The following is a 27,803-nucleotide window of genomic DNA, read 5'->3' on the forward strand; positions in this document are numbered from 1 at the left end:
GATGCTGGTTACACGCATCTTTATTATATCAAAGTAAGCTAATAAAAATGGTCATTTGCTGTCTAGCTTTAACGTATTAGTACTCTTTTCCAAACAGCGGAATAATAGTGCATTTAGAATTTTCATTTGTGCATTATCGTAAGTAGGGATTTGTAAATTGGCTGTAAATTAAATGCAAGTTGTTTTATTCTTTGTAAGATCTGATCATGATCGATAAGTAAATTAACATACAAGATTTACTTTGAATCGTAGTAATAGTATGTATGCATATAAATGGTGTGAATAAAATAATATTAATAAAATATTATACGCACACACAACTCGAGTCTGCGAGTTTGTTTAAAAAGAAACAAGTTTGACGGCAACTGATATTTATGTACTCTCGTCTTTATAATTTAAACTTTTATATTATGTTTTATCATTCATAACATACATATTTTAATTTTAATTTATTGCTATAATTTCCATTTCTAATATTTAATCAAAATTAAATCTTAAAGATAATAAAGTGTAGTCGACTTCCAAAGTTACGTAATTCTCTCATATTAACAAAAATTGGTTAGAAAAATAAAAACCAGTTTGATAATTTTAGCTAAATTGAATACCACTACTAACATATTTCGATTTATCATCAGCCTTTTGTCTTTGGTTAGATGAGTTACTCGCAAACGGTAAACTGAGCTAATCTAATAGAAATGCACGCGTCTTGCGGCTTGTGTAGTCACTATCGCATTGCGACCGGTTTAGGCTTGCACCGAGGCTGTAACGAGTGAAGTCGGTCGGGCGTCGATTGAGAATCCAAAGTACTCGGGCGCACGCTTTTTGCGGATGTCGCCAAAAGACGGCCGAGCCAGAGGTGTCCGACCGGTTTGGTTACCGACCGATCATAAGCGTCCGCAAATTCAACAGCCGTCAAACGCACGGCCGCCGCATGCAGTTCAATGCAATGTCGAATTAATGTATTGCATCTTTAAATGCTTTCCCTTTGTCAGAGTTTTGAAAATTAACTGTCGAAAATAACATTATACCTCATGTACTTTAAGCTATTAACCGTGGATTTCCGAGACCAATATCTCCGTTTGAAACATATTGTTATTGCTGTTTAGTAAGTAGTAGTCAAAGATGGATGGATGTCGTGGATGACTATATGTTTTATACAGAGATTTTGGTGTCAGAAACCAACGTTAATCGCAATAGAGTAGTTTAATCGTTACTTAAACAAACGCCTTAGTGATTATTTAACGACTTTATACCGACGTTGAATTTCGAGACGTCTACTAGAAGAGAAATCTGTCCCCAATTAGTGTTACCTAAATAGTGATAGATAGTTGTTAATTAAGATGAGGAGATATAAGAGTTTACTTGTATCGTAACCTCGAATTATGGCTCCGATCAGAATATCTTAGATGTGATTTTTACATTGTAGTTTTTTAACGAAAAAAATTCCCTATTTAGGAAATATTTTTGGAGATGCAATTTTAAGTTCCAAATTATGCTCTAGTATGTAAATCATACTACACAATATACATATGATAATTTTATTTAATACAGTGTTAATATCGAATAGGATAAAAATCCGTTGGGCATAGCAATAAATAATTCAAATACGCTACGTCAAGTGTGGGCGGTTGGACGAGCCGTTAAAGTTCTTATTAATTCCAAAATACGTCCTTGAAAAGATCGTCGACATCAAATTTCATTAGTGAGATCACATGGCACTAGTATCTGATAAACAATTTTTTTTCTAGAGACATTTTGATAACCGGCTTTTAAAACTTAAAAGTTAATAAAGAGCTTGTTTAGCTACATCAACCAATTTACATTTAAATAAGATGATTCATAATAGTGTTAATGCCTACATTAGCAACAGGGAATCCGCAAATAATGTTACGTGAGGATAAAATACTAGATAGAAAAAAAAAATTATCGAGATCCAAAATATACAACACAAGTGACTTTCAGACTGTCAACTAGGTTACTGTGAAAATATCACAAATCTATAATTATAGATCTAGAAATGTTAAACTTCGTTGAGGTATTACACGCATCGGTTACCTCATAACACTTTCGGCCACATTATTACCATATGAAATCATTAACAATCGTCATGTTTTCGATTTTAAATAACGAGACGAATATAAACCCATTTCACCTTCACAAATCTCCATTGCACATAAATTTAAAAAAAGTGTTTCTCTTATTATTATTCTAGGTTAAAAAAAGTTTTTAATTAGCACCATTTGTTCTACCAGGCTATGTTCTACATCTATGCCAAATTTGAGCGAAATCCATGCAACCGATCCGGAGATACCTTCTAACATCCATCCCCATTTATAATATTCTTCTTGAGGTGCATCTCCGACTAGCGAAGGTTGGCGATCAGTTCTCCATATTTATAATATTAGTAAATTAATATTGTTTATATTATATATTACAGAATTAATCGACATTATGCGTTCATTATTTTACAATTACATTTGAAAGAAAATAATGACATTCAAACTCAAAGATGCGGTCTAAAGCTTTTTTTATCTACATATATAATGTATCCGCATATTCAATACGTTTATTACGTGATGGTATCAGATTTAACCACTTTACTTAGATAAATTGACTTAATAACGTAACAAAAATAATTGTAGGTTAACTTTAAAACACTATGTCAACGGGCGCCCGAGTAATCACAATTTCTCGGTGAATTAGATACGGCTTAAATCATTTTATTACAGCACTTCCAAACTAACCAATAAATGTCTTTATTAGTTATTTTTAAACATTTTTATAATTCACTTACATAATATAAAAACTAGCGGACAATAGCCTGCGACTTCGTCAACGTAGAATTAAAAAAATATAGCCTATTTTAATTAATTACTCCTGCACACACACATAGTAAAAATTATATATTTGTTGCTATAAGTAACGCAACTACAACGTACATAAAATGTATAATTTTCAATATTACATACAGACACACCGATTTTAATAATTGTAAGATAGATGTACAGTGGAAACGCACTTAAACCATAGATGAGTCAATGTAACATATAAGGTGTAAGAAAGATAATACGAAGTCTATCAAAATATCGAAGGAAATAAAATAAAAAAGGTCTTGTAATACTTCGTATTACTTGCAATAATTTAACTCTGTTCTAAAATGTATCAGTTCGTTATCGACTATTAGTATGAGTCCGTCACTAACCGCGGGATAACTTAAAGTGCGTCAACCAGTGAACGCGATTGCCCTTGATAAATAGGTTCATTGAACAGTAGAGCTATTATTTTTATTATTTTCCTTTTTTACACAAACTTAACTTGGCGATAAGTTACATTTCGCACGTACGAAATGTAATTATTGAGTTTTTATGTTTGATCTTTTTTATTGAATCTGCGAAATTAAATCTTATTTCAGCTATGGCAGTTCTTTGAAGTAATTGTTTATCTTGGCACTTTAAGGATAATTTATAAACTTACAATTATAAATGCGAATGTTTAGATGGAAGGATGTATGTTTGTTTGAAGCTATTTCCCAAATATAGAACATAGTCTAAAAGAACACATAGGCTACTTATTAAGATTTTTTTTCATTCCGCGCGTACGGAGTCGAGGGCGAATGCTAATATGTCAATATTTTTTTCAACGCTTTTTATTCACACTATGTCTTTATTTTCATAGAATAAGAAGCAAAGAGGAATTAGGAGCGTCGGTGGCGCCGTTGTTCAGCGCTTGATCGGACCGAATCAAATACGTTCACTTTCAATCTCCGTGTATCAAAGCGTTTTTCGATTTTCGAAATTGGTATGTGCATTTATCGGACTTTTCTACAATATATCGTAGATCGTATGTATCGTGATTCAACATGCACATATCTGCGAAGAAATTCAAAAGGCATGTGCGAAGTCAACCTGCATTGGGCCAGCGTGGTTAACTATGACATAGTCACCCTTAACTTGAGTAGGTTCTGAGCCCCTCATTAAGGGACCTATATGAGCAGAGTACAACCACGAGAAGACGATCAATTAATTGACGAATCTAGTCTGAGTTAAGAAACAGAGGTTAAGCTTTTTCTACTGATAACCCGAGTTTGTTTTGGATCAATAGCGTTCATAATAAAAACACAATGGTTTATTAACCCTAATGTACTAAAAACAATTACCTATATCACAATCTTGTTATTACAAAAACTATGTCTAAAGATCAGCGGTCACTATTCAACATTAAGTGACCATTTGCTAGTTTGTCACCTCCTATTAAATACTTAAGAAGGACAATATTAAGACCACCTGTAGCCGACGTGCATGTATGCGTAGATGTATGAATTTATAAGTGAGAGGTGTGTTAGGACCGCGCCATATGGAAGTACATGGTCTCTGCTTACCTCGGTGCGTTACGAGCATTAATTATGTTGTTGTTGTATGGAAAAGACTACAGAAAAATTACTAGAATATAGGGTATTAGAGCTAAATAATACAAGATTGTATTTGAGCTTGTATACGGCTTCTGTGCAACATTCCGACAAGATTAAACAATGGATACTTTTAACGTTCATACCGCCTACCCCGATGTATACTAAAAATCTGTATCATTATTGGAAAGAAGATATTGAACATACTTGAACATTTAGTGGATGTAAGAACAATATCGTATTGTTCAAATACACAAGGTAAAAAGTAGATTTAGACGACCTAACATAACATACATTCCAGACAAATTCTAGTCCGATATCGTAATATATGTATGATTTTAATTATAAAATTGTTCATTACATTGAAATGAATACATATAAAGTATCCAAAAATCTTTACTCATATTCAAGGCTTAGTAGAAATTTTAAGCTCAATCAATAGCAAGAACAAATTAAACAGTTTTCATGGAAAAACGACTTATAACAATATTTTGATCGATCTCGAAATTGGAACGAGGACAAGCAATTTTATGCCTAAATATCACAAGTATGTAAAATTTGTTTTGAAACATGAAATATTGTGTACATGAACAAGAGTTATAGATAAGGTCAAGACTATGAAGACTTGAAAAAGCTATTCATAAAAACAGAGAAGCGTTACGTTTGTTTACTACCAACTTTGTTAGAATTATGACAATTTCTATGACATCTTGAGATGCTACGTATGCTGCGTCTTCAAAGGAACTGTTTTGTCACCTGACAGTCGTGCTGATCGTGGTAGGAGCTGACAAGCTGACTGACGTACTCCCAGACCTCGCCGGGCGCGGTCCAGGCGGCAGAGTTGGCTGCGTGACGCATCATGCCATCACTGTCTCGTGGACCCCGTAAACACCGACACACCGCACTGAGCACTACACTAGGAACGCACGCGCACAGCTAAACCGGCACTGGTCACCTCGATCATCTATTTATATTGTTTTATCCTCCACCAACTAGGTCGCGATCCACATACAACGGCCTAAGTAAAACCAAACATGTTTGTAAACAATCACTAAATATCTGATATGTTACACTTTAATAGTATTATATTACAAATTTTAAATTAATTAATTCATTCATAGAAACTTAGTACAAATTTAATGTATTGACGTAATTTAAGTAGTAGCGTTAGTTAACACAAAAACACCGATACATAAATCTTTTTATAACTTGTAAAAACAGACACTATGATCGATGTGTGAAATCAAATTCCAAATCATCGAATCAAACACGATAACGAATGCATAGGACACTCCAAAATATGCACTGACACAAAATAATCACCATTGTAACGAGCGTCGATAACGCGCGACCTTGAGTCGCTTAACGACTGATAAGAGAAAATTCGGCAACCGCACACACCGGCATTCCCGCCACACTGTTTCGCACCAACTAACTACTAGAGTACACTCTCGGTACGATGCGTTCACTTTTAATCTTGTAACTAACTGGCATATTAATTTAAATTCATTAACAATCTATTGAAACAAACTGTCGCTAATTGACGTTCGCGTCAATAAATCGAGCGAGAAAGTACCGGAGGTAGGAATACGCGCGCGCGCCTCGCTGTGGGCACGCTAATGGCCGGCGCGTCGTGTTCGCGTCGTACTCGCGGCCCCCACCACTACGTACGCCGTGCACGCTATCAAACCAGTTCTACGTGAAAAATTTCAATTGCTCGGGTGACGACCGGCCGCGCTTTCCTTACACCCTACCCGCTCGGAAAAAGCGCAGCGCCCCCGGGGCGGCGGAAATGCACCACCGCACGCGACCCGAGCGCACCCACTGACTAAATTAAATGCACGACCACCTCCGCACACCTACACGGTCCCACTACTTACGAAAAAAGGGTATTAACAAACGTAGTATTACATTTACAATTAAAAAGAAAAACGTGCGCTTCCATCCCACATAGTGACGATATATAAACGAGGTATCACAGAACAGTATACATTAATTTGACCTTAACTATTAACCAATTTACTCGAATTAACCTCAATCGGACAGAAAAACTTGCAGTACGTATTAGACACGGAGATTGAATTCCTTTGATAAGGAATTAAAGAATCTAACGTTGCACTCATTATATCCTCCAAAACATCATGGGGAGTTATTAATAATTACTAGTTAGTAGTAATGAATTAACAATGAATCATATATCAGTGGTAAATTCTGTCCAGTATAAAAGTTAGATGGTCGTAATATTTGCAAACAAACAAATAACGGCAGCCGAACAAGGTCGCATCGATTTATTTCAGTAACGACGATTTCAATAGAAAATTACTAAGAAATGGTCTTAAAACGCCACATCAAAGAGATTTCCAATAAACGCTTACACTGAAAAATAATTTCGATCGAAACATGATATTAACAATTTCGTGATTGTTAGCCTATGTATTTATTTTTATTATAATATATAATATAAAAATGTATTAAAAAAAGTTATAATAATTATTTTAACGAATTTCAATTGATCTAAATATTATACACAGCTTGTAAGTATGTTAGTGGGTGTTGCGTAAAAATAGCAAGCAAATCTAGGACGCGATACTGTGGCCACTATTTCATTAACGCTACTGGCCAAAATTCTCCTATGATCGTTTTTATCAAACTATTCTAATACGCTTAAATGGAACATCACGAAAAAATATCTTAGTCAATTTGAATGGGGGAGTAATTGTAACCCGCGACTTCGTCCGCAGAGAATGAAAAGGAAAATTCATTAGTAGCCTATGTGTTCTTCTAGACAATGCTCAACATCTATGCCAAATTTCAGCAAGATCTATGTAGCCGTTCTTGAGATACTTTCAAACAAACGTACATCGTATATAATATATATAATATAAACGTAATAGTATAGATACATACATCGAAAGTTCACATTTATAGTATTGGTAATAAAGGTAAAAATATTAAAATTTATATTAAGTATAATTTTCACATGAATTCATTGCAAGAGAGAAAAGAAGGGTGTATAATTTTATTTACTAACTGAAAAGTTAAATAAACAAGAATAACGTATTGTGGGAAAAACCTCCATGATCGTAGAACTTTTTTGTATAATAATTGGTCCTTAAATTATAAAACATATATTACGAGACGAAAATTACAAAAAGTCTATTTAAATTGTATCTGTAACCCAAGGCAATGGTGTGTTTATATTAATAAACGTTGTATAATGTTCGTAGTCGTAACAACTAGAACTGTAAACAAAACAACAATTGTAGACAATTACAATAGAGTCGCGCATCTGCATTGGTAGTATGTAAAACGCGTGGCTGCACACGTGATCGCAAATAAAACAATTTGTCCTTATACTAGCTGTCGCCCGCGACTCTGTCCGCGCAGGATAAAATAAAATTTTAGTCGCCTACGTGTTCTTCTAGACTATATTGATTCTACATCTGCCATTTTTTTTATAATATTAGTAAGATAATTGATAATTTATCAATGTTTAAAATAAATCATGTGGTTAGTAATATGCTATATATAGGGATGTTTCATTGTGATTTAATAGCGTATTTTAATAGGAAATTAACGATAGGTTGCACATTCAACGTTTGAGTGCTTCTTCAATGACGGCGACGAAGACTTGATTGTATTAAGAAAAGCAGATGGTCGAAAATGGACTTAACTGCGTCGAAAAAAGGATGAGATTTGATGGGGATAGTGCCGTTTCCCCAGATATATATATTATATTTATATGTGTTTTATTCATGGTATTTATATTATATATTAAACATAGTTCCAAATCTTTTTATTAGACATAAAAAACAACAACTCAGTATCAGATCTGACGCATATAACTTAATATGCCACAAAATTTAAATATTAAAAACATATAAAACCAGATGTAGGTAAATACGAGAAGGGGCGATAATCCACACCCTATATTATAACCATACTGAAGTTGATAAACAAGAAATGCAGACTAAATAAATCTGAGCATTATTTAAATTTTAATAAACACAATAACAAGTCCCTGTCTGGATAAAGGTATCTACTTAAGGGTGGACGCGTTAACAAACGAACTTTTGTTAACAAGCAACATATTATAAAGTAGCTTACTAAACATTTATTTGTGGTAACAAGTTTTAATAAATCGTTACCGTGGGTTTCCATTGCTGAAACACATATGAAAACATGAAAACATATTGTTATCTCTATTTTTTTAATCTAGCTTTCGACGGCGACTACGTCCTCCCGGGAAAAAATATAATAAGTACCCTTTGTGTTCTTCCAGACTATTTTCTACATGTATGTCAAATTTTATCAAAATCCGTTCAGGCGTTCCGTTTGTCCAACCTTTTAACAGACATCCATTCATCCATCCAAACATTCGTAAGAAGTAAGATAGAATGAGAGTTAATATGTTTCGAAATAAGACTTTATTAGGACACTTCAAGAAACACTACGTATACAAATAAGAATACTAAGAAGAATACGCAGAAGAAGAAGAATACGCAGAAGAAGAAGAATACGCAGAAGAAGAAGAATACGCAGAAGAAGAAGAATACGCAGAAGAAGAAGAATACGCAGAAGAAGAAGAATACGCAGAAGAAGAAGAAGAAGAAGAAGAAGAAGAAGAAGAAGAAGAAGAAGAAGAAGAAGAAGAAGAAGAAGAAGAAGAAGAAGAAGAAGAAGAAGAAGAAGAAGAAGAAGAAGAAGAAGAAGAAGAGAGGCAACGGGCTTCGGCGACGCAGAGCATCCAGCCACAACTGATGCAAGAGATAGTGGATGCCCTATTTCCGAGCAGGGGGGCGCATACGCCACCATTTAGTTCCGGGCAATCATGACACCGCCGAGGACATTCCTCCTATCACCTCTGGCGAATTTGGGGTAGCGATCCGACGGCTCCGGGCCCAGACGGGATACCGGGCCGCGCCTAGGTGTTGCCCGCGGATGTTTTCGAGGAAGAAGTGGTCGCACTCTTGAATGAGTGTCTTGCTCAAGGCCGCTTTCCCCTGCTCTGGAAAGATGGCATTCTGGTCCTTTGGAGAAAGGAGGGCCGTCCGCCAGACTCCCCTGCAGGTTATAGGCCGATCATTTTGTTGGATGAAGGGGCAAAGATCTTTGAGAAGGTCATTGTTAACCGACTGCAGAGGCACTTGGCGACAGTGGGCCCAAACCTAAACGCCAATCAGTTTGGCTTTAGGAGCGGCCGGTCGACCATTCATGCCATCAAGAGGGTGAAAGGGATAGCTGAAGAAGCCGTCGCACAGGGTGAGGTGGTACTCGTGGTGTCCTTGGACATCGCGAACGCGTTCAACACCTTGCCCTGGAGCGTCCTTTTAGAGGCGCTTCGCTATCACCGGGTGCCTGAGTACCTTCGTAGATTACTTGCTGACTACCTTTGTAACAGGCGGATCTCGTACCACGAGCCGGGACGGGTGGCGTACTCACGCAGTCACCTGTGGGGTTCCGCAGGGCTCGGTCCTCGGTCCCCTTTTGTGGAATTTAGGGTATGACTGGGTCCTGCGGGGCTCCTATATTCGAGGGGTGGAGATCACCTGTTACGCCGATGATACACTGGTAACGGCACGAGGTCCCACTCATTGGGAGAGTTCTGTCATCGGCACCGCGGGAGTGACCCAAGTCGTCAACCGAATTCGGGCTCTGGGACTGGAGGTGGCGCTTCATAACTCTGGGGCTTTATTCTTCCATGGCCCTCAAAAAGGCCACCTCCAGGTTCCCACATAACGGTCGCCGGAGTTGACATACACGTCGGGCTGCAAATGAGGTACTTGAGCCTCGTGTTGGACGGACGGTGTTCCTTTGAGGCCCTCTTCCGGACGCTGGGGCCCAAGCTACTACGCATGGCTGCAGCACTCGGCAGCTTGCTGCCGAATACCGGTGGCCCAAAGGTCGCATGCCGGCAATTATTCCTCGGGGTACTAAACTCTCTGGCGCTTTACGGCGCACCGATATGGAGCGGTGCCCTTAGCAAGCGTACCAAGGAAATTCTGCATCGGCCGCAAAGATCGTTGGCGATCAGAGTGATATGCGGATATCGTACCATATCCTTCGAGGCGGCGTGTGCCCTGGCAGGCTCCCCGCCATGGGGAGTAGTAACCCTGTAGTAACAGGCGGAGTTACTTGCTGCGGTTTACGAGTGCCGCGAGCACAGGACGCTCGTAGACGGAGCCCCGCCGCCAAGAACGGAGGTGGAAAACCATCGCGACGAGTGGCGAAAGGTTAACTGGCCAGATGGCAGTGCCGCCTCCGCCCGTCGCAGTACGGAGCCAGGGCGATCGAGGCAATCGGCAGAGTCCCGGTGTCGTGGGTGCGGAGGACGCACGGGACGCTGACCTTCCGTCTGGCGCAGGTGCTGTCGGGGCATGGATGCTTCGGCAGCTCTCTGTGTCGGATTGGGAGGGAGCCGTCCGCAGTGTGCCACCACTGTGTCGGTTGCCTCGAAGACACAGCCCAACACACGCTGGCGGAGTGCCCGGCATGGTCACATCAAAGGCGAGACCCTATAGCCGTCGTAGGAGGCGAGTTTTCCCTGACGGCCGTGGTAGCAGCCATGGTGCAGTCGCACAATGCATGGCGTGCCGTTCAGGGATTTTGCGAAGAGGTGATACACCTGAAGGAAGAGGCGGAAAGGTTTAGGGAGGCAACCAGCCGAGACCCTAACCGGAGTCGCCGCAGAGGGGGGGAGGAGAAGGGCGTTCGTCCGAGCCCTCCCACCTTAACAATACTCGAGTGGCTGGCTAAGGGGGAAAGCCCGTCACTCTGAGTAAAGGAGGAACTAGCGCAGGTTTCCTGGCGCGCGCGAGGAGCAACACCAGCGGAGCTGTCAGCCATTCACCAACCGGGGCGTGCGAAGAATACGTCACGTGTGCCCATGCTCCGGTAACTGGTGACGCGAGGAAACCGTGGGGTTTTTAGTCGGTAGGCTTCCGGCTTAACCGGGAGAGAGTTTGACATAACCATCACGCCTTTCCCCTCTAGGGCGCGGTGGTATGCGTAACGCATTTTCCCCACGTTAAAAAAAAAGTGGTCCATTGACATAACTCGTAATAAAAACATTATGCTATTAAAACACTCAAAAACTATTTAACTAAAAAGGGAATCCTTAACTACGTCATAATATGTGTAGTACGTAGATAACTATTACGCCTTGAATACCTTATTTTCGCTTTACGAAAAAAAGTAACGCGTAGAAACCCAACCCCTTGTATCGTGTTATAAATATAGATTTAACAATTCAAGAGTTTAGGGGAAATTTTAAAACGTAGTTCATATGACTCATTTTATACCTACCAATGTTGTAGAAACACTTGGATTTTATAGTTCTATTTGTGTTTAGTTCTGTTTAAGTAAATATCACCCTTGCTATAGATATACCTAAAAGTATTGTCATACCAAATGTACAGGCAGGATGTATAAGGGAAATCAAACACCTTAGCAGCTCGAAACACCACATGAGTGTCTAAACAGAACACATATTTAGGTATGGTGGCGCATAAAAAAATATCATAGGAGCGTACTGCACAACTGACTTTGAGCAGCCAAAAAAACAAAGCAAATAATATCAAGTGTTTGATTTGACATATCAAGAATAAGTGTTTTATCCATATCATGCACCAGGAGTAGGACATTGATAAATCTTGTTAATACATAAAACCATATACAATAATAAAGCTTTTCATTAGCAGTTCTGCGGATTAAATGAAGCTGTTTTATTTCGGTTTAGCATTTTGTGATATACAGTAGAATCCCTTTTGAATCCACTTATATTAGCCATCTCCTTATTATGAAGTAATTAGAAAGCACACAGCAAAGTTTGGTTTTCATTTAACATTCTTTATAACAAATTTGGATATAATGACTCAATAGTGACATGTTGCATTTGAATAAATTGGCATGTTTTAGTGCCCAACATGATTTCTAACAGCTTGGGCAGAGTGCAGCTTAGACATAAAAGGCATTAAAGAGAGCAGAATAGTCATTTATGTTTCCATCAGATTATAGCAGTACGAAAATTTGAAGATGGCAATAAATACAGTGTAAGCGACTGTTATTATAATACAGTCAGACTTGAAGAAGCAAAAACTGCATAAGTAAGAAAGCGAGTCATTGTCCTGATGGACAACATCCATAAGCAAGAAATTCGACTCAGAGAGAAACCTCTATAAGCGAGAACAATATTGTGTTTGTTTGGACTTTCGCAAACAGGTTCGACTGCTTAGTAAAAGGCAAAACCAAAGAAGCATTACTGTATGTAATTACTTCATAAAAAAATTATTTTGATTTATCTATATATTGTTTTCATTTACTAAAGTAAATATGTACTAACAAATATAGGAGTCTTATGTTTTTCTACAAAAAGCTTTGATTGACATCCATTTAGCAAGACATGTTTATTATTTCCCTTAAATATAATTAAAAAATGGATGAATGGATTCTGCTGTTCATTTAAAATATAAAAGTATATCTAATCCCATAAAAAACTTACCTTGGTCCTCTGTCTCTGCCCTCGCTTTGCAGTAGTATCTTGAGTACCATCATCACTTTTAGTCTTTTTCACATTACTATTGTTCTTGAATGCACTTGATTTGTCTTTAGCATCCTTTTTGGATGCAACATCTTTATCATCACTTGAATGTCTATGTCCATCACTATCACTCTTAACACCTGAGTTCCTACCACTTTTTACACTCTTTTGAGGTGAGCACTTTGCTGGTAATGTTTTTTTGACCGCCTTAAGCGGCAAATCATCCTCACTGGACGAATCACTAGAGCATTTACTACATACTTCTGAACTCGAACTTGTATCGGATAATTGAGATTTTTTCTTTTTAACATCTTTTTCCTTTGTATTGGTGGTTTTTGACTCTTCCTCTGACTTCTTCTTGCCCAAAGGTCGTAAAGTCTTTTTGGGTGAGACTTTACGAGGTGGTATAGCGGCTATTTTGAGTTTTAATCCGGTGTCACATGATGTGACTGAAAAATGCGGTTTGCGGGTAGAGCCTTGTTTTGAACCGGTACATTCCCAATCACTTCCTGACGAGTCACTGGAGCTGCTGTTCTGTAAATAAAAAACAAAACCTTATTTAAAAAAAAAAATTAATATCACTGTAAACAACTACAGATATGTCCTTACAACATAATGTATTGTAACAATAATGTATTTCCTTTAAATTGTAATATTAAAGGCTGGCTAAGAATTTATTGCAACCATTTCTTAAATTTACTCTAAAATTATGCAACCTGCACATATCTGATTAAAAATTCAAAGATATGTGTGAAATCAACCAACCCGCACTTGGCCAGCGTGGTTGACTATGGCCTAATCACCCTTAACTTAGGGTAGGTTCCAAGCCCCTTGGTGGGGACGTCATCATCATCATCAGCTCACTATGAGCTGATGATGATGATGACTCTAATAGCTAAGTACTTTTGATAGACTACTAAGTTATCAACACCACCATTTCATTCTGCCTTTAATACATAAAAATAGTAACAGAATTTAACATGTTAAATAAGAATAATGATTTGCACACCATTACACCACTAATTTAATTATAATTTTCAAATGAAAATCAACACATATGAATAACCTTTAAACATTGAAATTAAATAGTCAAACATGCAATGTAATTTTTTCAAAGATTTTGGTGTCAGAAACACATGGTTAGAAGTTCAATGCATTAATAAAACCAAAAAGTCTGACTTATTATGTTATAACAACCATATGAACCCACTGCTGAATAGGAATGGAATGATACTTCATCAAAAACATACCCACAAAAACAACAACTATCTAGTTCTACATAAGTACAGTAATAATCCTCAATCATTTGCTTAAATGATTAAGGATAACTTTTAATTTTGGGTAAACCTTATTTAAATAAACATTCCAACACTACAAAAATCCACTTGGGTTTAGGATTAACTGTCCTTTATGCATGTTATGATCATATCATAAAATTCTCTGTACACATTATAAATAATTTTGTTGTTATCTAATATGGGTATGAGGGTTAGTTATACTTTTTCTAAACATTACTTCAAAATCTCATTTTATTAATTTTTAATCCTTTACCTTGTATTTCGTCAAGGTTGTAGTAAGATAAATAGGTTGTGGTTATATTAAATGTAACAAAACATACTAACCTCCGAATCACTGTTTGAATCAGTACCACCACTTGAGTCATGAGTTTTTGGCACTTCTGTGCCCATTTCTGGAACAATTTATAGTACAATAAGTTTGAATCTAATTTCGTGTTTAACTTGTACAAGTTATATTTAATATCAGTATTAATATGATTTTGTGTTAAAAATAATGCAATATACAAACAAAATAATGATTGAAATAGGCGCAAAGAAAGGTAATTACAATTAAATATGCGAAATACTCACTTTGTTGATTGGTCAAGATGTTTCCAATAGTAAAGTTGTAAACTTCGTCATTTCAACCATTACTTGATAGATTTTCAAGATAAACAACTGTCCTGAAAGGGATAATCCGTTTAGTTATTACTACTAAGCAAATACGCAGTGTTTTTTGATGTTTTAGAGGAGCGTTTTCTCCTCAAACCAATTTGTCGGATGACAGATCTGACGACACTCGAAAGACCAGTTTTATTTCATAATGTCGCTTCCAACTGAGTTCAGACTTAAAGCATAAAGATTTATAATAAAGTAAAAAAACAGATTAACTCATTGGCTTATAAAGAAAAACAATATGTTTAACGGTTTTTATAACGTTGGCGCCAAATAGATGCATACGTTTACATTACCCACGAAACAAATAACGAAAAATACACAGTTTATATTCCTTATTTTGCTTATGATTAGCATAAAAAATAATGAGTACTAACCGCTTCTAGATATTCCTTTTTCACAAAATATGAGCAGATTACAATAGAAACACTTCTTCATAGACTTTACATAGCACGGCCTCCATGTTTACAAATCTTTCGCATAAAATCTACGATCCTATGTAAAATAAGTACAAGCAGGAGAAAGCCAGTGAATTTGCAGCTTATTCATTTACGCTTACGGGAAATTCAAATGTAAGAAGGAGACTTATATCATAATAATAGCTCAAAATTGCGGCGCAAAATGGCGTCATTGGTGTACCATAAATTGCTTGCAACGTTTAAAATATGAGCTCTGCATATTATGAATAAAGTACATAATAATAGCCATATATAAGCCAATTTTCTAAGAATAATATATATCTTGTCTGATATAACGGTACTGACAATACATTTACAAAGAACAAACAAAAACAAAGCAAGCAATAGCAATATACGTTCTGTCGACATTAACTCCATCTGTTTTTATCAAAATACAACTTTGTTACAATTACATTATCTATACCCTCATATTTTTAAACTATAGTGTATTAGAAGAACCCTGTTTAAAATTAAAAAACAACAATTTTAACTTTGTTTTCACTCTGGTAATTTTTTACGCTGTTGACCACCGTTTTTATCTCTCTTTTATCTGACTTTGCGTTAAACATAAAATTATAATTTTGTTGTACATTTACTGTAAACCAAGTTCCGCATGATTAATATTAAGTTATTTTTATGTGTTTAGTTGGTCGTCATTCTATAAAGTCAATACTTTTTGATTCTTGCGAAATACGCACTCTGTCAATTCTGCCATATATTTTTATCCATTTGTTTATTCTTTATAACAACATGCTTCGATTCACTCATATGTTCATATAATTTCTCTACTCTATGTTGGTTGCATTTGACATTTGCTATTTGCACTTGCAGTCCCTTTATTTTGATTAAGTTAAGTTTATCACCAAATTTACTCAAAATTTGCAATGAATAAACCGTTTCTTTAGGTTAAAGAGCATATAAAAGATATAAAAAAACAATGCTTAATTAAGTATGGAGGAGTTTCAGGCTTGGGAAGACTTATCGAATATACCAGCGGATCCACCGGTTATGCGCGATCTATGTATTAATTGCAGGTAAAATTAGTAGTATAAATGTAGTTTTATTATATATTTCAACTTCAAACAATGCCTAAAAATAGTTAAAGTAAGAAAACTTGGAGCTTAGATATTCTATTGCTACTATTATAAAGTTTAGCAGAGGAATAATATCTTACAGCATGGGAATAACTCATATATAATGCTAATAAATCATTTTTTTTTAATTACAGTCATATTTGTAATATAAGCCTCACGTCCTCTTATGTGCATGTGTTTGAAAAAATACGTAACACAAGTCTTAAACTTTCAATTCTATTTCAATAAAAAAACAATACTAATTATTTGTGTATGTCAAATTTCAGAAGGCCAAAGGTGGTTTGTTGGTGTTCAGCTCTACCACCCCAAAGGTTAAATCCACGGAGTAATGTCATACTTCTCCAACATCCTGCTGAAGAAAAGAGATGTTTGCGCACAGCCCCAATGTTACAATTGGGTTTAGCAGAAAATAAGTGCCTTATTTATAAAGGAAAAAAATTTCCACAACCGAAACATGAAAATTTAGAAAATATTCTCAATCAACCTAATACTCTACTGCTGTATCCAAGTACAAGTGCCGCTGATATAAAACATTTTAAATGTGAAAATGATTATTACAATATTATTCTAATTGACAGTACATGGCCACAAGCAAAAGCCATATATGCATCTAGTCCACTTTTACAAAAAATAAAACAAGTCAAACTTGTAACAAATAACTCTAGTAGTTATATTATCAGAACACAACCCACGGAAGGTTGCCTAAGTACTTTGGAGACAGCTGCGGAAGCTTTGTCACAATTAGAAAATAATTCCATCTATAGTGAACAACTAATACAACCTTTACATATGCTTTGTAAGTACCAATTGGAAAACGGTGCTGTGACCCATCAATCTAAAGAGTATTTAATCAAAACTAAAACCTATCCTAAGTTAATTGGTAAGAGATTGTCTAAATTACTTAAGTCTACTGATCAATGTACACTTGAATAAGTTTAGCATAAATTAATCTGTGACGTCACAACGTAATACATAAGAAGATCTGTACATATGTACAAAATGTAATATAGGATAGTTAATATTTTATTAAAGAATTTTTTTATAACCAAACAAATTTAATTTTTCCACACCTATTAAGACTACATTTTATCATGATCAAATTAAATATTTTTTTTTGCGTTTAGTGAAGTTTTGTTATTTTTGTTTAATAATACTGGATTAATTCACAAAATGTTAACTGTGAGTCAGAACTTTCCTAAGTACGACCGTCATTCCTATCCTTGGTTGGATAATGTTTTGATATATTTAGGCCAGTTCGCGATATTATTTGTTTGTACTGGTTAATTAGATTCGACCTTAACTGATGCTGGATATTTTATACTTATATCACTGATTATTTACAAAACCATGTTAAGGTAGACTGGAAGAATGTTTCCACTTTAATCATTTTTGCATTTATTTTTTATCCTTTTCTATGTCTTTTATTTGCTATTGCTTATAGAGTTTATTTCTCTATGGTTTTGACAGTCATTCAAATGTCAAATGTTTAAAGCTTTTTGATTTTGACAGTTCTTTCTTTTTGTTCTGTCAAACGGACTAAAACATGGCTGAGGTTTGTGATTAAATTTATGTGTTAAAATCTTTAAATACTGGTGCAATCGTTCAAAAAGAAATTGAATTAAGCACAATGACCTAATATTTATAAAACAATTGTGTGAAATAGACATTTATTTTCGGACTATTTACGTAAACATTATCGGTGACATTATGATTACAATTTCCAGGTTGATGAAACTCTCAAGAAGAAACGTACCTTCAGGAAGTTTACCTTCCGAGGGGTCGATCTCGATCAACTTCTTGATATGCCCAAGTAAGTTTCAAACTTTTAAATATCTAACATTTAGTAGATTTGTTCTTTTAGACTTTTTTTTGGTTATGTCCTAACTTGGCTTGTCTAATTCAAAATTATACTGTTATTTTATATGTTTTTGTAATTCACGTACCATTTAATGTTATTTTCAGTGAGCAACTCATGGAGTTGATGCACGCTCGCGCTCGCCGGCGGTTTGCTCGTGGTCTTAAACGCAAGCCAATGGCGTTGGTTAAAAAGCTACGTCGCGCGAAGAAGGAAGCACCTCCAAATGAGAAGCCTGAAATCGTTAAGACACATCTGCGTAACATGATCATCGTTCCAGAGATGGTTGGCTCAATTGTAGGCATTTACAATGGAAAAACATTCAACCAGGTTAGTATAAATAAGCCTGGACTTTTGATGATTCTTGAGATTTCTTAATCATTTTTAACTACAACACTGTCAAGCAATCTATGTCATTAATAATTTATAATAATATAAATAATTATGATGCTAAAATCATGAACATGCAGTAGACAAAACAGATATGAATGTTTTTCAAGTTCATTTAAAAAACTCAAAACAGGGGAAAAATTAAACAATGGATTACTATAGTCTTTGTAGGAACCATAAATGTAATTATTGAAAAAAATATACTGGTAGTTACAAGTTTTAGTGCAAATATGCAGTTTATTAGTGTTTTCCTTTACTTACCATGAAGTTTTGTACAGGTTTTAGGTATTAGTGCTGTGGTTAAGGGTTATAAGGCCTTTCAACCATTTCGAACCCATAAGCGCTCTTTATTCCATCCACAGTAACAGAGCACTTGTCTGTGTAGACATGGTATCATAGCTAACTACGACCCACCATAAAATTGGCATCTTTTCTTCCAGGTTGAAATCAAGCCAGAAATGATTGGACACTACCTTGGCGAGTTCTCAGTTACGTACAAGCCAGTAAAGCACGGTAGGCCTGGTATCGGTGCAACGCACAGTTCCAGGTTCATTCCTCTCAAGTAGAACTACTTGACTGTCATTTTCTAGGTTAAGTGGAAAAACTTTGCACAAGGATACAATAAATTTCTTGTGTAAATAAAATTTACTTTGTTTTATTTTATGTATAAGAACCTTGCTAACATATAATATTGTTTACATTGATTTGAAGTGTAATATTGAAATATTTAATAGAACACAATTTAAAAAGATAAGAAGCAGATTTGACTTTAAATGTGGTCATGATAGGCAAGTAAAAATAGATACATTAGTTTAGACCATATTTATGATAAAAATACTTGTAAATTAAGCATGCATCATTTGTTGACACTTTTTGGTCTATTGTTGGTAATGGGTAAATCTTACTAGTATTATAAATGGGAATATTTTGATAGATGGATGGATGTCTGAAGGCATCCACGGAATTGCTTAACAGATCTTTCTGAAATTTTGCATAGATATAGAACCAAGTTTGGAAGGACACATGCTACTATGTTTATTTTAAATTCGCGCAGACTGAGTCGCGTATTATCTGTTAGCGCCATCTGTTTTCAATTGAAAGGAATAAGCATTAACATTTTATTTCAGTTCAATAACTGGTTGCAATACAAAGATGACGCTTTTGTCGAAATCTTGAGTTAAGTTTTTAAATGAACTTTGCCGGTTGGCGGGCAATTGTTAAATTATAAACAAATAGGAGTTTTTAGATCGTTTTAAGTATTAAGTTAATACGGAAGTAAATTGATGGTGAACCTATTGATTGCGCAGTTTATCAATCGCGCTTACATAAAAAGCTTAAAGCAAAAAAAAACATAGTGTAATCATTTAAAATATTGCAAAAATGTACTTCGATTGTTGACCCCTCAATCACTCAAGTGATCATAAGGATTCCAAGAACGAAATGACGAAACAAAAAAAGGATAACGGTACATAATTAAGCATCAAGAGAAGTGCATCACGCTCAATGATACTGGCAACGGGATTGGTTATAGGCGGTCATAACTGGCGAGATCCGACCCCAGCCGATGTCAATCGACGCGATCAGGAATTGGTCGCATCAATGCCTGTAACACACAAACGTACAAGCTAAAGGGAAGCCAAGCATAAAGCTTATATATAATTCATTACAATATTTTTATTTCATAACTAGCTGTCGCCCGCGACTCCGTCCGCGCGGAATGTATGTATAAAAAAGTTCATCAAGATCCGTTCAGCTGTTTTGGAGATACCATCAAACAAATATCCGTACATCCATCTATTAGCAAGCTGTAAAAGCGATAAGAAGCAGAACAACATTAGAAAAACTACAGAAGCCTTAATTTGCTGTATATTAGTTTTGATTTCGACCGTCTTCATTCCGTCTCACATAAAATACGATTTCTGATTCGCTTCGATTCCTGTTAGCTTTCGCGGCTGTGTACCGAAGGTGTTAATTTGTACAACGACCTTATCGGGCGGCCCTATGTTTTGAACAGGGCCCTAAATGGATTTGCGAATTGTTCCGAATTATACCTCGGCAAATATTGATATCACCTCTAGACATATTAAGTAAGCGTTTTTTTAGTTTGTTCATTCAGATATTGAGAGAGCAAACAAGCCAAAAGGAAACACAGTTTTCAATAGTTTGTTAGTTTGTAAAGTAGCTTTTTGTCCCCAAAGATTTGGTTAAGTTAACATCAATCAACATGTTCGGTTCGTAAACTTTTAACAAATAAGTTAAATATATGTTTCCGCGACTCCGTCCGCGCGGTATTAAAATAAACTTAATAAGTATCTCATGTGTTCTTCCAGACTATGTTCTACATCTGTGCCAAATTCCACTAAGATCCGTACCGGAGATACCTTGTCCATCCATCCAAACATTCGCATTTATATAGTAGTTAGAAATTAGATTAGACTAGAAAGATTACACATAAAATTTTTTGGTAAATAAATCTACTAGTTGGAGCATAAATTGAAATATGAAATAATATCATATTATAGATAGTATTGCGACTAAAGATTTTATATCTTTATAGCAGATAGGCATAAATAACAAAAAATGTCACTAAATAGTTTGTCAAGTTAGCTAGAAAGAATAACATAAAGTATATTCTGGATCTTAACAAAAATGTATGTTGCAAGAAGTATTAATTACACGTTCATTGTGGCTACTTTAGCCAAATGCTAATGTATCTGGTTGATGGCGGTTCCTTGGAGCCACTGACTTCATCGGAGGACGTCGCCACCAGGCGGCCATGTCACAAATTGATTCTCATGTCTATTAATTAACTTTTGTACATGTAATACGATAAGTAAGGACAATATTCGTGGCTATACAAATATATTACTATGATATATCTTCTCATATGTTTTAATTATTCTGTGTATCACTTTTATAATATGCACAGAGTATTTAACGATTAATAAAGTTGTGTGAAATAATATATTATGCTTTAAAATGTATTACGAACCATTTCGTACCAACATGCCATTTTTCTAAAAAAATTTTACTCTTTGGACTAAGCCATCGTTGTAAACATGTCGTTGTTTCTACCGACCACTAGGTTTCGCTCCTCATATAATAACTACTTAATATTTTTGAATGAATTTTGTGCCCAAAAATATAGTGCCATTGGTTCGCTATCCCTATACTATAATCAGGCGAATAAAAAAGCGATTTTAGCCTTGCTTAACGATCTAAAAACTACGCCTGTTTCACTACATTTAGATCTGCTGTTTGCAAAGTAATACTTGCTGATTAAGATTTAAAAAAAAACATAAGGCAAGTGGCAGCTGCTGTAGCAGTTTCGGGGAACCATCGTTAACACAAGAATTAGCTTTATTATATTTAATAAAATTAATTAAAAAGTTTAAGGATCATTAATGTATTCAGTTTTATAAACTACGTATATAGTAAGGGAGTAGGTTAATCACCAGGCACGTGCTCCTAAACGCCGGACACCTTAATTGTCCTCTTAAAACTTTAACTATTTCTTAGTATTCGAAGTTGCTACTTGAATCCACGTGCCCACGTGTTCTGTTGGAAGAAATACGTAGAGATGAAAACTTCTACATAGTTCGAAAACTTCTTAGAAAATTATTTGTGTGAGCTCTTGAATTTTTCCTTTCCTTGAAAAAAAAAAACAAAAAATTGCGGACGAAGCTACAGGCAACTCCTGCTTGTTTATAATCTTACTTCTAATAAATATTATAAATGCGATTGTTTAGATGGATGGTATCTATTTATAATTTGACATACATTTAGAACAAAGTCTGGAAGAATACATAGGCTACTAATTTGTTTATTTTAATTCCGAGCGGACGGAGTCACGTGCTTCAGCTAGTTCTCTATAAATGTAAACAACTTTCATTCAATCTAGTTGGAAGTTCCAATTTGTTTGAATAACTCGTGTCTGTATTTATTTAATACTAATAATTATGGATCAATAATGATTTTTAAGTGACTGCAACGGATAATAACCCTAGTTTCCAGCGGCAATAGTGGGCGTATAATTATAGCAAACTATATCTGAGTACACATAGTCTTTACGTCTTGGTTACTTGATTATCTAACTGTGAGTTTTCATTACAAAAGCACTTGTATAAAACATAAAACGACTTCCATTGTCTTTTCTTAACTATCTTATTTCTTACTAATATTGTAAATGCATGTATATATGGATGGATGATGACCATGACCAGTCTGAAAAGACTGTAACGACGAAGAAGAATGGATGGATGTTTGTTTAAAGGTATCTCCGGTACGACTTAACAGATCTTGATGAAATTTGGCACATAGTGTGGAAATATACATAGGTTACTTTTACTCATTTTTTTATTACGCGCGGACGGAGTCGCGGGCGACAGCTTTTAATAACTGAAATAAGAAAAATTGTAGAATGTAAATGTCTATGTTTTAGGCAATTCTAACAAGAATTTGTTAAGTATAAAAAATGTAAATACTTTTAGACATTATTAGTTAGAATCATTTAAAGCGAATGACGCGTTTTCGTTACAAAGTCAAGTATCCGATTGATTAGTGAGGTGACATAAACGTTGATATTTTAATAAAGCTAGTATTGCGCCGATACACCGGCACAGTGTCGGATTTTCTTCCTAACATTACTAATAAAATATATAACGACACTGCTCCTCCCTTTAACAAAGGTGATAATTTTTTGCTTATTTTAGTTGTTGTTTTAAATTATAAAACATATTTGCTATTCAATGGATAAATAAGTCAACTTTAAGACTAATAAGTTATGTAAAAGGTACAAGGGAACAACCTTTAAGAGATTTAAACTAATTTACTGTATTTATACTAGCTTATTTAAAGCTGTACCGGAGTTTGTAGTGTTTTGTAGAACGCTGTAAAAATTGCCTGCTATAAAAACGTAACTTTAAAAACTTCCAAATTAATGCTTGCTTATAAATGTTATATGAATAAGTCTTTAAAAATGCCTTTACTGTTATATTAGTAAATGCCAAAGTTATTTACAATCACAAATATCAATGCCCTCTTCCCTACAATTTGTCATATACGTCAGATTTTCTACTGCTCTTCCATAGTCTACATTAGCTGTTTTATCAGAGGAAATTATAAGTAGTGTAAATAGTAGGCTTCTCTTATAATACAGGTTTCGTTATATGCATTGGGAATAGTGTACAGCAGGGGTGGCCAACCGATTGCAACTATACGTCCAACCCATCATGGAGAAGCCAAAATATAATTTCGTATAACTTAGCTTAGCGGAAGAGAAAATATTCAAACTTAAAGCATACAGTATACAAACTAAATGATTAGTTACTAAGAATTGTCAGCAAAATATTTGTGTTTCTTTTCTCTTTTAATAAAATAAAATATAATCTAATAAAAAATACATACCGAATTATGTTTCATTTACTATAAGATTTCAAGATATATGTAATTGGTAGATCGCACAGGCGCGTCATTTGAAAGTATTAAATCTAATCACCCCTGGTCCTGGTATATGTATTTGCGAATTTATCTTCAGTAGCTTATTTAAATAATTTCTTTACAGAACTAACAAGTTAAAACATCAATCATTACTCGTGTATGTTCGACGTGATACAAGGAAATTAGTCAAGTATACATCATTAATGTGTTAAAATAAGCGAATAAACGACTAAACAATCAGTCGACCGGTATTAGTCGCTTCTTTCTGGCTCAGGGTGAATCCCGTGTTTCCAATGCCGAAACATATTCAAGAACATACTGTTATCTATTAAAAGAAAAATATGAGAGGTTATAATTTGATTTTAATAATGTTTCTATGTCATATTTATAAAAATGTAGTCAATTGAATCCTCTTTATTTAAAAAAAACTCTTGCATATCTTAAAACTATATAGGTTAATTTTATTTTATCAAGTTAAAAGTAAAATAAATAGATTTTTCCTCTTAGTTACGAATAATTTGTCATATTTTACAGGATAATTGAGCAGATATTTGCTTACCTAATCCGTTATACGCCTATCTTAATACGATTCTATTTTACAAGCAATTCACTTCAACGCGGTAAATAATATTTGGTATCGGACCTAAAAATAAACACCGAAACTTGCCACTGCAAAAACCAAGTCAAATTTCAGCGCCGACTCACAACGGCCGTCTTGAAACTGGCAGAAATCTCGTACTAACTAGAATTAATAATTGGTGTAATTAAAAATTATTGTTTGTGTACTAAGGGCGCGAAGTATTTAAGTCGCGGTGGCGTAGGCTTCGTGGCTTTTTGCCGTCAACTATTCAGCCAAACGCACGCGCTGCGTCGCGTCGCGTCGCGTATTCGATTACGATTAGAAAAAAAATAAAAGATAAAAATTATTAAATAAATTTAAAGATATACAGACAATTACAGAGTTATTCTGTTTTGTAATTCCTGTTCGTTTTAATTAGGTTTGATTACAGTAGTGTTTTAGTGTATTTGTTATGTGATAAAGTTTTTTTATCTCGTGTCTAAGTGATGTGACATTTTAAATACAAAGTGATTTTTAGGTGAGTACTGGATATTTATTTCTTTTATAATATTAATATTTTTCATTAAAAAAAAAACTTTTATTTCTATTATTTTATTTTTTTTTTTATTTTAAAAATTTGTTTTTGTTTTATCGTAGTATGAAATGTAACATATCGCAGGTATTAAAATTAAAAATTAATATTTTAAATTCAAATAAACCAGTCCTAAATTGACAAAGTATTTAATTAGTCATTTGTATTAATTAGTCGTTCGGAGTAATCTTATATATTTATAAAATTTTCGTGTCACAATTTTCGTTCCCATACTCATCCGAAACGGCTTGACCGATTCTCATGAAATTTTGTGAGCATATTGAGTTGGTCGGAGATTCGGCTACTATCTATTTTATAATACCGCGCGGACGGAGTCGCAGGCGACAGTTAGTATTTTGTATGTTTGTTAGCATTGACTTGTAAACAAAAGTAATCCAAAAATTTTGATAAGATGTTCATGAGACTAAATCTTAAAAGTAGTGGCTTTTGAAACAAATAAATTGAATTGAATTTCACCTCCGTAAAATATTCAGGATTTATAAACGTCATTAGTTTGGAACGAGTAAAAAAAACGGAGACAAAAAGTTCTGAATCCGGTTATCTGAAAATTTGGACAAAAACATTTTATTATAGGTGAGAAAAACTACTGAAAAATGTTAATTATTATCGGTTTTTATTGCCGCAATACCTGTACAAAACATATTACTTTTCTTTTGTAATAAAAGGTGACAGACGAGCAAGCGGCCATCGCAATTATTATTCGCATTTACAGATGCGTTGCCTACATTTAATCGACAGAGGAAGGGCGCACAAATATCCTCCAAGTTTCCCTTCTCCTGAGAAGTAAATTTTGCCTTATGACTAAGTATTTAATTTTGAAAGATTACTTGTGTAGGATGCAACAGCAAACATAATAAATACATATTTTACTTCTTACTTATATTATAAATACGAATGTTTGGATGTATGGATAGATGTTTTTTTGAAGGCATCTCCTGAACTTCTGCATGGAATTCGCTGAAGTTTGTTATAGATGTTGAACATAGTCTGGAAAAACACATAGGCTACTTATTAAGTTTGTTTTTAATCCTATGCGGACGGAGTCGCGGGGGACAGCTAGTGTCTTATATATACAATTCTAGTGTCATAATGTTGGTTCCCATACAACTTCGAAACAGCTTGACCTATTTTTATAAAATTTTATATATCTGAGAAATGGCTACTATATATTTCTTAATCCCGCGCGTACGAAATCGCGGGCGACAGCTAGTCTATGTAAAGTTAATTCAAACGACAACTCCTGACATTCAGTAGATAACAATCGTATTAGTTTAATTGGTTGGATTACTGCAAATTGTTGACTTATTAAAAAGATAAGAAGCGAAGGAAAATCCTTACCCGTGTTATGTGTAATGCCACGTCTAGAAATAAAAAATATAACTAATTAAAAGTATAAAAAATATATATAACACTCAGTATATAGATGTCAGTTTTTGAGACATTTCGTTGCTTTTTCAGTTTCAATGTATTATATATTAATACAATGAGCGAGGAACCCATTGAAGAACATCGTTTTAAAAAACTGTTAAAATCCAGATTTGTTTTTTAATCTTTGCTTCTATTCAATATAAAAGACACTACGTAGGGTGTATGATTAATACGATGGCTGGCAACCGTGCGGTTTGCGCGAAACTTCCTGCCTTGCACAGTAGCGTTGTGGAATGGTCTGTCCTCGGCGGTATTTCCAAACCGCTACGACTTAGGGTCCTTTAAGAAACGAGCGAATCACCATCTCAAAGGCCGGCATCGCATCTGTGGTTGCTGATGTCCATGGGCGTCGTTGAACATCTCGGTGTTCCCGCTGCTTGTTTGTCCCCGGCTGTTATAAAAAAGGGTCTATGATGTCGAGAAGAATCACGTAGTAGTTGCAGACTCTACATTGTTTAGTATCTATAATAACGAATAGAAATACAAATAGACACTATACTACGAAGTGTCTGTGTCGAAAGTACTTACTCGTTCAGTATATCACTTATTTGGTACTCCTCGTGTTCGTGAGTGTTCTTTAACGAGAACTCCATTGATTCCTGGCATCGCATCAAAGTAATATTTGAACTATGTAAAATATTATTAGATCGACGCGTGAATCATTCTAAATAGGAAGTTACTGAATTCGTTACAGGAACGTTTAATGTTTGTTTATATCATGGTATATTTTTGTAACCTTACGTTTAAAACTGTATATGAGATTTTATTATTAAAATTATTCATTCAAAGTAATAAATTTAAAGATACGGCTGTTGAAGAGTTCTTCGTAAAAACATTAAAAAGGAAACCATGGTAGGGTGATGAAAGTATTTCTTCTGCAAATAAGGGAAGGGAAAGAGTACTGAAATTATGACCAAACTTCACTTTTCAAATTAAACTGAAAGTACGCGTCCATTGTTCCGCGCAAACGCACCGCACGTACGGATTAAACGAATTTTGTCTTGATGCGATGCGGTACGGATAATAGACGCAGTGCTATGTTAAATCATACAAAGCAAACCGAAATCCATT

At 35.1% G+C, this 27,803-nt stretch overlaps 4 protein-coding genes across 4 annotated transcripts in view; 3 read left to right on the forward strand and 1 right to left on the reverse strand.

The window, feature by feature from the left end:
- Positions 1 to 15,845, reverse strand: part of ash1 (histone-lysine N-methyltransferase ash1) — a 45,258-nt gene extending 29,413 nt beyond the window's left edge. Inside the window, exons 1-4 of the mRNA XM_013314201.1 lie at positions 15,274 to 15,845; positions 14,813 to 14,899; positions 14,567 to 14,634; positions 12,906 to 13,478 (exon numbers count right to left, since the gene is read on the reverse strand). Of these exons, the coding sequence (XP_013169655.1) occupies positions 12,906 to 13,478; positions 14,567 to 14,632 (639 nt within the window). The 5' untranslated portion in view covers positions 14,633 to 14,634; positions 14,813 to 14,899; positions 15,274 to 15,845. The remainder of the gene's footprint in view (positions 1 to 12,905; positions 13,479 to 14,566; positions 14,635 to 14,812; positions 14,900 to 15,273) is intronic.
- A 273-nt stretch (positions 15,846 to 16,118) lies between these two features.
- Positions 16,119 to 17,490, forward strand: Dtwd2 (DTW domain containing 2). The gene is made up of 2 exons (XM_013314324.1): positions 16,119 to 16,388; positions 16,715 to 17,490. Exons 1-2 carry the CDS (start codon positions 16,306 to 16,308, stop codon positions 17,379 to 17,381), a joined length of 750 nt encoding a protein of 249 aa, XP_013169778.1. The 5' UTR covers positions 16,119 to 16,305; the 3' UTR covers positions 17,382 to 17,490.
- A 484-nt stretch (positions 17,491 to 17,974) lies between these two features.
- Positions 17,975 to 19,337, forward strand: RpS15 (ribosomal protein S15). Its single transcript, NM_001312254.1, is given in 4 exon segments — positions 17,975 to 18,000; positions 18,173 to 18,258; positions 18,411 to 18,633; positions 19,134 to 19,337. Coding segments are annotated over 4 exon segments (444 nt in total). The 5' UTR covers positions 17,975 to 17,991; the 3' UTR covers positions 19,260 to 19,337.
- Positions 19,338 to 25,008: 5,671 nt separating this feature from the next.
- The window catches only part of LOC106119528 (sodium potassium chloride cotransporter), a 30,435-nt gene continuing 27,640 nt past the window's right edge, over positions 25,009 to 27,803 (forward strand). The window contains exon 1 of the mRNA XM_013314572.1: positions 25,009 to 25,229. The gene's annotated coding sequence lies outside the window, so the exon portion shown is untranslated. The remainder of the gene's footprint in view (positions 25,230 to 27,803) is intronic.

The sequence above is a fragment of the Papilio xuthus genome, unplaced genomic scaffold, assembly GCF_000836235.2.
Source record: "Papilio xuthus unplaced genomic scaffold, Pxut_1.1 DF827461.1, whole genome shotgun sequence".
In the NCBI taxonomy this organism is placed as follows: Eukaryota; Metazoa; Arthropoda; class Insecta; order Lepidoptera; family Papilionidae; genus Papilio; species Papilio xuthus.

Bases quoted from the DNA above. Each gene is read 5' to 3' on its own strand.
- Dtwd2 (XM_013314324.1), top strand. From the start codon at position 16,306: ATGGAGGAGTTTCAGGCTTGGGAAGACTTATCGAATATACCAGCGGAT. The intron at 16,389-16,714 runs GTAAAATTAGTA...GTCAAATTTCAG, and splicing joins GATCTATGTATTAATTGCAG to AAGGCCAAAGGTGGTTTGTT.